General features: G+C 37.6%; 1 protein-coding gene across 2 annotated transcripts in view; it reads left to right on the forward strand.

Annotated features, from left to right (window-relative positions):
• The window catches only part of LOC103156227 (deoxyribonuclease-1-like 2), an 18,205-nt gene extending 9,673 nt beyond the window's left edge, over positions 1-8,532 (forward strand). Inside the window, exons 3-10 of one of the 2 annotated variants that reach the window (XM_007578206.2) lie at positions 209-297; positions 1,493-1,504; positions 3,294-3,380; positions 3,783-3,877; positions 3,956-4,068; positions 4,274-4,431; positions 4,548-4,644; positions 7,921-8,532. In XM_007578206.2, the coding sequence (XP_007578268.1) occupies positions 209-297; positions 1,493-1,504; positions 3,294-3,380; positions 3,783-3,877; positions 3,956-4,068; positions 4,274-4,431; positions 4,548-4,644; positions 7,921-8,046 (777 nt within the window). In that variant the 3' untranslated portion in view covers positions 8,047-8,532. The remainder of the gene's footprint in view (positions 1-208; positions 298-1,492; positions 1,505-3,293; positions 3,381-3,782; positions 3,878-3,955; positions 4,069-4,273; positions 4,432-4,547; positions 4,645-7,920) is intronic. The other variant, XM_007578208.2, reaches the window with a different exon arrangement.
• The last annotated feature ends 774 nt before the right edge of the window (positions 8,533-9,306 follow it).

Raw genomic sequence — 9,306 nt, forward strand, 5'->3', positions numbered from 1 at the left:
TCAGGTCCCCACGAGGAGCGATTGGTCCCCACAACGTGGTATATGTCAGGAAAATCGTCCCCACAAGGTATTACAAACAAACACACACACACACACACACACACACACACACAGACACACATTTCTCCTGTTTTTCTTTAAGTTTCTTCTTCTCCTGTTTTTCTGAGTTTGTCCTCCTCCTGTTTGACCCGAGTCGCCTCCTCTGCAGATCGTGTCCCGCTGTGATATCTGCGTCCTGCAGGAAGTTGTGGATCCGGAGCTGAAGGCAGTCAAAGCTCTGGTGGCGTCGCTCAACAGGTACGCCTCCACGCTCTCCTCCAGAACCAAAACCGACTCCAACCCAGAACGTTTCCTCCTCTGGCTCTCGCTTCTGTGCCGTTAACTGGATCAGTGTGAAGCCCACTGGAAGCAGCGTACTTTAAGTAGGCCACTCTGGAAGACCAGCAGCTGATTGCGGTGCTAAAATCCAGCAGTAGCAGTCAGGGTCTCTGTTGGTGGCAGACGGCTCCTGATGCAGGAAGTTCAGGTTCAGAGAAGGAAAATTACTCTGAGCGTATTTCAGTTAAATTTTCAAATAAATTTGGTGTTTTGTTAGATAAGAGTCAAATCAGACAAAACTCACCTCCAGCCTTCATCTCCCCCTCATCATCGTCCCCGTTTACACACTTCCTCCATCTAAACTGAAAATAAAGATTTGAAACTGAAAAAATATTTTAAAACTGGAAAACTTTGAAACAGAAAAAAGACAACTTTTCATATTCAAAGTTTTGGAGTTTCAATATTTTTTTCTTTTAAACAAACTTTATGGTTTGTCCCATGACGGCCAGAAGCTGGGTTGTAACAGTTTTAGTTTTATAAGTTAGTTTTACTTTGTTGTGACTTTTTGTCTAATTCAGTTAGTTTTGTGGTTATGTGAACATCGACTGGGTAATGAATAATCTAAAGAAGAAACTATTTAAAAAAATAAGTTCAGTTATTGAACTGACTGTTGTTGGAGAATAAGCGAATAAATGGAGCCGTAATTTACCGACACAGAAACCAAAGATATTATATCCATAGTTTCAGTATGTCGAAGTTAATTGTGTACACGGTTATTTCAGTTCGCAAATGTTTTCTCAAATTCAGTTTTTATTATTTTTAGTTTTAGTGAACTATAATAACCTTCCTCTTCCTCTTCCTCTTCCTCTTCCTCTGGTTCTTCATCAACAGCCTGAACACAAACATACTCAATAAATTAAAATATTATTGGAAAGTTCATTTATTACAGGAACTTTATCATCAAGTTAAATCCATTATGTAGATGTTTGAAAGACTTTAGTTACAGTTGATGGAAACTCGACATTTAAAGTTAGAATAAACACCAATGAAAAATAATTTTTACAAACAGAAACGTGGGCTTGAAGGTTTTTATTTTCAAACGGTGCTGTCTAATTGAATATGACTGTAATAAAGCAGATAATGATGACGTGTGTCTGCTGTCTGCCTCCAACAGGACAGGTCACAGGTACAGTGGATTTTAAGTGCATTTGGGAAATAATCACTTCATTTAACCTCCTTCACTAATCCTGGCCTCTTCAGGAGCAGTTATTGATTTATTCTGTTCCTGAAACCTTCATGTTCATCCTGGGTGGCAAGTTTCTGCATCAGACTGAAATATTACTGAAATATTACTGAAATATTACTACTGCATGATGAGAAAAAACAAAATTATTCGTACCTTTACCAGAAGTGGATTTAAAATAATTTTCATTAATTTGTGACAGGACAGAAAAGTAAAACCAAATAAATTAAAACAATCCTTTGATATGTGCTGAAATCTTTACTGTGTTTAATGTGCATCATAAACTAGAGGAGAAATGGTTTCCTGTTTACCCGGAGCTGCTTTCTAACATGATGACCACTTTCAGTCTGACCTTCTGGTGTTACATTTAAAATGTTATTACTGGATAATTATCTTTCTTTGGTTGTTTAGAAGAAAAATATGTTCAAATAAAAAACTTGGGATTTACTCTTTTTACTAACCTGAACGGGCTTCATGCTAAAGGTGTTAGCATGCTTCATTCCCCAAACACCAATCAATAAATGCATCATTACTGATGAATGTTTTGCATGTGTGGGTTTATTTATGCTGGCAGACCCAAATCTGTCATTACTAACATGACTGTTATGTTTCATATTATTATGACTTAAAAGTAAATGTCAGAAACATTTTATTGCAGCTGATATCTGGTGTGTTTCATTTGATCTCGTTAATCCGCATTGGAAAAATAACTAAACTTTAAATAAATCCAATATGGCTGCCACAGCAGCTTAAAAAGTGAAATTCAAAATAATAAACTAGTTATTAAATCCATGACACATATGGTAAAGTCAACATCTGTTAGCATCCATGCTGACAGCTATGTTGTGTTTACTAGGGAATATAGTAGTGGTATGCTAGCTTAGTAGCATTTAGCTGGTAACAGCAGCTAGCAAGCGCCACTGGTTTTCTGTTGCTCAGCTAAAACCATCACCTCTGTTAAACTGGGCGTGGCTTTATTCCCAGTTCCAGGTTTCAGCTTCAAACAGAAAAAGTGTTCAAGTGATTCCCAAAGCTACGTTAGCTTAGCCACTGTTAGCATAAGTAAACTGTGGACAGGTTAGCTAATAAATCAGTGATTTTTGAGAATAGGGAAAAACAGGTCCTATGGATAAAGCACAAAATTTGAATAAAATATACACAAAATATATTTTTTTCAAATATCTAACTAGACTAACCTGGGTCATGTGAGCACAACAATGTATATTTTTCTTTTTTTTGCTGAATATTTTTTTATTTTAAACATTGTAGTCGGTGGATGATGCCTGTAAAAGCCCTTGTCCAGGAGCAGAACTCAATACATTCTTATAGTTTAAAACAATTAAAGAAATACTAAAATTATATGACAATTAAGTATAAGTATTCAAATAAATAATAATAAAAGTATCAATAAATTGAATTAAAAAATAATTTTTATATATTTTCTAACAGTTGAAATTTGTTCCTAGTTTTTGTCAACACCGTCAGACATGAAAATAATGTAAAATAATTATAAATCAGGAATTTAGGTAAATTATTACTTGTCTGTTCTTATAATATTAATTTAAAAATATCAGAAATTCATGGTTAAATGCCAAAATATGTGAAATGTGTCCAGATTTCCTGGATCAGGCGGTTTGTGTGAGTTTCTGTGCATAAATGTGAACCTGTTGATGTGAATGGAGGGAAATGCTGCGTTCAGTGAACAGATGCTGCGTTTGTGTCGTTTGTTGAGGTATGACGAACATCGTTATGAATACGTGTCTAGTCAAAGTCTGGGGAAGTCGTCTGATGACCTGCAGCAGTACGTCTTCATCTACAGGTGAGACGCAGGATTTCATAAAGTCAACTTACTTTCACTAACATTTCAATTAAAACTTTATTAAATTATTTATACCCTTCAGTTTTTCGTGTCCTTCATGGTTTTCTCCTGAGCTTCCTCCCTTTTTTTTGTTCATTCCTTGTTTCCTCGTATCCTTCCTTCATTCCTTCCTACCTTGTTTTTTGTGTCCTACCTTATTTCTTTCCTTGTTTCCTCATGTCCTTTTTTGTGTTCTTTACTTCCTTCCTTCTTTCCTCGTATCCTTTCTTCATTCTTGTTTCCCTGTGTTCGTCCTTCCTGGTTTCTTCCCTTATTTCCTTCCTTCCTTCTTTCCTATAAATACGTGTGAGTCCTAGTTCTCAGACTGTGAATCCATGACTTGACCTTTGACCCTCTGATTAGGACACACCTGGTGAAACAGTTGGGTCAGCACCAGTACGAAGGTAAAGCCTTCGTCCGGCCGCCGTTTGCCATCCATTTCAGCTGCAGTAAAACTGGTCAGTAGATTTTTTAAAAGAACTGAAACGGTTCTTTCAGACGGTTGGTTCTGACCCGTTAAACATCGTTTCTTCCAGACATCAAGGAGTTCGTTTTGGTTCCGCTCCACTCTGACCCGGACCAGGCCGTCCAGGAGATCGACTGGCTCTACGACGTCTTTGAGGAAGTCAGCACAAAGTGGAACAACACGGTGAGGAAGCAGCAAGTTTCTGAGGTCAAAGGTTAGATAGACGAAGCTGGAAAGTTCAATGACGATCCTGGGAAAATGATGGGATGTTCAGAACAGGAAGGGTTGAGGATGGATGGATGTGGTTGGTTCTGGTTTCCCGGTGCATTGTGGGTGTTTCCTGCCCGGACCGTTGTTCCTTGATGTGGGTCGACTCCGTGTGTTTCAGAACGTGATGTTCCTGGGAGATTTCCACGCCGGCTGCGCCTACGTCACTCGGAACGACAAGAAGAAAATCCGACTCTTCACCAACTCCAACTTCTCCTGGCTGATCGGAGACCGAGAGGACACGACCGTCACCGACACGACCAGCTGCCCCTACGACAGGTCGGTGCTCGAAGGAGACGTCCAACGGCTGCAGATGTTCTCCAGACCAGACTAACCTAACCCTGCTGTCCCTCCTCCTCCTCCTCTCCCTCCTCTCCCTCCTCTGTGTGTTTCAGGATCGTGGTTCATGGACAGTCCTTCCTCAAGGCCATCAGGCCGTTCTCTGGAAAAGTTTTCAACTTTGGCAAAGAATTCAGGCTGAGGCAGTCAAAGGTAGGAGGCCTGTGGCTCCAGCAGAAGGATCCAGAAAAACGTTTGTACTTCTTAAGGATTGATCTCTTCTGATAGATCAGGTCAGATCACCCTCAGCTGGACTCTGCTTACTGATGAGGCCACTTCTCAAGTCTGGATTTTAATCATAGGCACAAGAGAGACATCTCAACATTTTTAACAAATCCTTCATTTTCCTCCCACTTCACATTTATGCACCACTTTGTTCCCATCAGATAAAATCCCAATAAAAATCTTTGTGGTTGGATTATAAAGTTTTTGTATGGAAACAAAACATGCTGCAAACACATAAATGATATAAACTCTTAAACACAAACATCTAAAAACCACAGAAAATACTGCAAATTACAAAACCAGCAAATGATAAAAAGTCAAGTTCTCTGCACAAAACAAAGTCCTCCAGGCCACCAGGGGGAGCCTGGAGTTGGTAATATTACCTACATAAATATGCTGCTGGTCAGTAATGTGAAAGTCTGCAGTAGTGAGAACGCCCTGCGCCCCTCTGGGCTCAGTCAAAGTCCCATCAGGGGTCAGGGGTCAGGGTTGTAGCTCCACATCCAAAATGGAGGACTGGTCACCGTTTAGGCATTCTGCTGCTAAACTACAACAAAACAGATTATTTTAATTTGTTAGTAAAAGTAAGTTTTGTTATGACTTATTGAATTCAATATAATCTCTCATGATCAGCAAAACAAAAAAATATTTTAATACTTTACTTTTGAAAACTGATTTTATTCTATTATTTTGCGACTGACAGCTTGCTCTGTGAACTTTGCCATGTTTCCAAGATGGCAAAAAATACACATTAAATGTAAAAATTATCAGTCTATTTGACTAATAGACTAATTTGACTTTTACTCATTAAACCGTCTGTTTTATGCAGATAAAATTTGAAAAATAAAAAGACTAATGGAACTAAAATGTCCTTTTTAAAATAAACTATGAATGTTGTGACTTTATGAACTAAACATGTTATAATAATTCATCAGTTTTCTCCTCTAGTCTGAGAAAAAAACATTTGTTTAAAAATCATGATGACAATAAGAACCAAACATCTTCCTATTCCACTCCCACAAAAAACGTAAGATATTAATTTCATAATTATATATAAAGTTTATCCTATAATGACTTTCTGCAAAAGAAATTCAAAATAAATATATATTCCCACATTTTATGACGGATTTTAAGACAATAAACATTTTTTAAATTGTCATGAATGTTTTTAGAAAGTTTTCTAAAGTGGATATTATACAATAAATCTATTCCATCTTGAGTTTTAATTTAATAAAATTTGGTCTTCTAATAGCGACGAAGAGTTAAATTATGATATATTTAATCTAAGTTTTATTCACAAATACTGATTTCTAAAAATCACCTCCATTTTTAAAATGAAATAATTTTATTTTAGAGAGTGCTTAAATAAAATCACAAAAGCCGTCGTTGAACCAACATATCTTAAGATTTGAAATTTGTCTTGCATTTGTGACATTTTGTTTTACTTTCCTCAGTTAGTTTGTGATTATTCTTTTTATTTCTTATTTTTTCTGCTCAGTTTATATCAAACCTTTTTATTACTAATATGCCTTGTCATGATATTTTCTTTGAATTTTCTATAAAGACGGAAAAAACAAAACATTTCCATAAATCCGTCATTTAACTCAAAACGTCACATGCAGCAATGAATTGTGGGTAATACACTTCCCCAAAGTCTGTAGAAATGCAGACGTTGTGTAAAGGTGGAATAGGTCCCAAAATGGGCGGATGTGGGACACACTGTGACCTTTAACCTTCAGCATGTAGGAGGGAGGGGACTGGGACCGGGCCAAACAAAATATAAGGATAGACCCTCATGGACCGCTCTCGCCTATTGTCGCTGACGAGATTTAGGGCGGCCATCTTGGAGCGGTCCACCACCCCACTCAGCGTTATGTGTTTAGCAGCACAATGACGTATCAGCGCATTTAATCGATCATAACACACTTTCTGTTACTGTAAACCATATTCAAACATCTATCAAAGCAACATTTATAAACAATTGTATTTTTAAGTATGTTTTTAATACAAAGTTCATCATATTTAAATATGCTTAGTGGCTATAACAATAGAAGAGGAATGGGATATTCTGATATCGATGAATGAAGAGCATATTACAAAGCACACAGCCGTTCATAGTTTATTTAATACATTATTTAGTAATATCAATACATATTTATATAACTATACAAACACTAATAAATAAAGATTAAAACTGAATAATATATATTGGATACATGTTTATATGTATGTACATACATATATATAGATATATAGATATGTATATGTTTTCCAGAGTTCCAGTTTCAGAGATTCAGCAGCTGAGATTGAGTCCAAAATCCGGTGTGAGATCCATCCTGCAGTGAATCCGTCTCTCTTTATAGATTTCTCCCTCTTCTTCCTCACATCGTGTCTTTAGGAAACTTTCAAAACAAAAACGGAAGATTTAGGATGCATCTTACTAGTGAAAGAATATAAATAATAGTCTTTACCACCTGTGTAAACTTTGCCGGTGAATGTTATAACACATAATATAAGTTTTATAATATGTGTTATATTGTTTCATTTCTAATATAGGCCCTTGTGTCAGATAATCTAAGTCAATGTTAGAGAATAATTAATTTTTTTAGATTAACAGAATCTCAGTTAGCCTTCATAGCGGGGCTGAACCCATTACACCAAGCACTGTAGCTAATATTAGCTGGTATTTCGCCGGTGGACATAAATGCAGTAAAGTAATATTCTAATCACAATATATACACAATAATATGTCCATCTTACTTGTGAAATGTTGTCTGTGGAGCCCTCACATCAATAATCCATCGATCAGAACAACAATATCCCTCAGTGATGAGGCATCTGCTGCTGTTTTGGTTGAGCAAAGTAGGAGGGTATACCGCTCCAAGATGGCCGCCGTATTTCCTGCGCCGGAGCGGCCAATGCGGGGTCTACTCTTATATTATGTCTATGGGGCCAAAGACCTTTCCTTTCTTCCTCCATCTTTCTTCTGGACTGATCCCATATGATTTGATGGCCGACGCCCCCCAGTAGCCAGGAGGACTAATGGTTTGTCGTGCGAGTTTGTTTACGGCTTTTCCCCTTTTGCTTCCATTTGCTGTAGCTGCAGAGTTTTTCTGTTGCATTTCTTTGTTTTTTGTGTGTATTTTTCATCATTCATCTGTTTGCCTCGTATCCGTCTCAGTTTCTGTTGCTTCTGTCTGCCAGGTGCTGAAACTGAGCGACCACTATCCAATCGAGGTGAGATTAAAAGGCTCCGCCCCCCTCCTTCAGGCCACGCCCCTGCTGGTCCTGTTCGGCGCCATCATCCGGTTCTTCCTTCCTGCTCTGTGATCGTCTGATCCAGTCTAGATGGCCATCCTGTTGGACTGCATGAAGCAGTTTTGAACAAGCACATTTAGGAGATTTTACTCAAAATGTAAAGTTTTTAAGAGCAAGGAGCGACGTTCTGCTTTCTTACGCCAGGTTTTTGTCTTCTGCTGGTGATTCAGATTTTTACCAAATGAAGAGCAAACTGCAGATTAAATTATAGATTAGCTATAATCTGTAAATTTAGATCTAATCTGCGTTTACCTCTGAGTTGACCTGCTGACACCGAAAGGCAGGAAATGTCTCCAAACTTGAGGAATTAAAGTTTTTACCTTTAACTTGAGGATAATTGTTTTGAATCGTTTTGTCTTTTAACATCTTTATATTTTTTTTGTTTTTTTCCTCTCTTTTTCAACACAGGTGTTTTTCTGATTGTGTACAGAAACTGTTGTAAATAAAATGTCAGGAAATTTTAGAACAGAAATAAAATATGTAGATTTTTTTAAAAACTTTGTAAAATTGTTCCTGTTGAATCTTAAAGCTGCTGTTTTTTGTATTATTTTATAACATGTCACAGTGAGAAGCAAAGGGAAGAACCACAGCAGGGAGCTGATCCACTTTCCGTCTTTAGACCTTGAGTCAGGTGAAATTAAAGATGCATAAAATCTAGTTTCAACGTAAATTAATTAAACGTGAAAGCAACTGACTGTAGGTCTACAAACTGGGTCAAACAGAAGGGAAACTGCTGGGAAAACGGGACGAAAACGCAAAACTTGTTAATGGAAATATATAATATGATCAAACATAAATAAATTTTCCATCTAGTGCTCTCCTTACTTTGTTTTTCACTCTGAAATTAAATTAAACTGGACAAATGGACCTTCAGAACTGTATTGAGAATCCTTTAGGTTCTTACTGCTTTATGAGAAACATGACATTTAGCCGGAGATAAACACCAGCAGGGGCGGATCTACTGGGGTGGCATGGGGTGGCAGTTGCCACCCCAAACAAGAGCCTTGTACGGTGGCCCTGAGGTGCAAAACACTACAACATTAACGAAGCACAATTACAAATTACAAAATCACTACAACATTAACCAAAACACAACGACATTAAGAAAACGGAAGAGGTAGGTCCCAGCGGAGACCTAAGGAATCGCTGATTGGACTACAGCTCGTTAGAAAACGGAAGAGGTAGGTCCCAGCGGAGACCTAAGGAATCGCTGATTGGACTACAGCTCGTTTTACTTCTGAACCGGAAGTTTTTCTGGAGACCCTTTTCACA

This window comes from Poecilia formosa, unplaced genomic scaffold (assembly GCF_000485575.1).
Source record: "Poecilia formosa unplaced genomic scaffold, Poecilia_formosa-5.1.2 Scaffold471, whole genome shotgun sequence".
Classification (NCBI taxonomy): Eukaryota; Metazoa; Chordata; class Actinopteri; order Cyprinodontiformes; family Poeciliidae; genus Poecilia; species Poecilia formosa.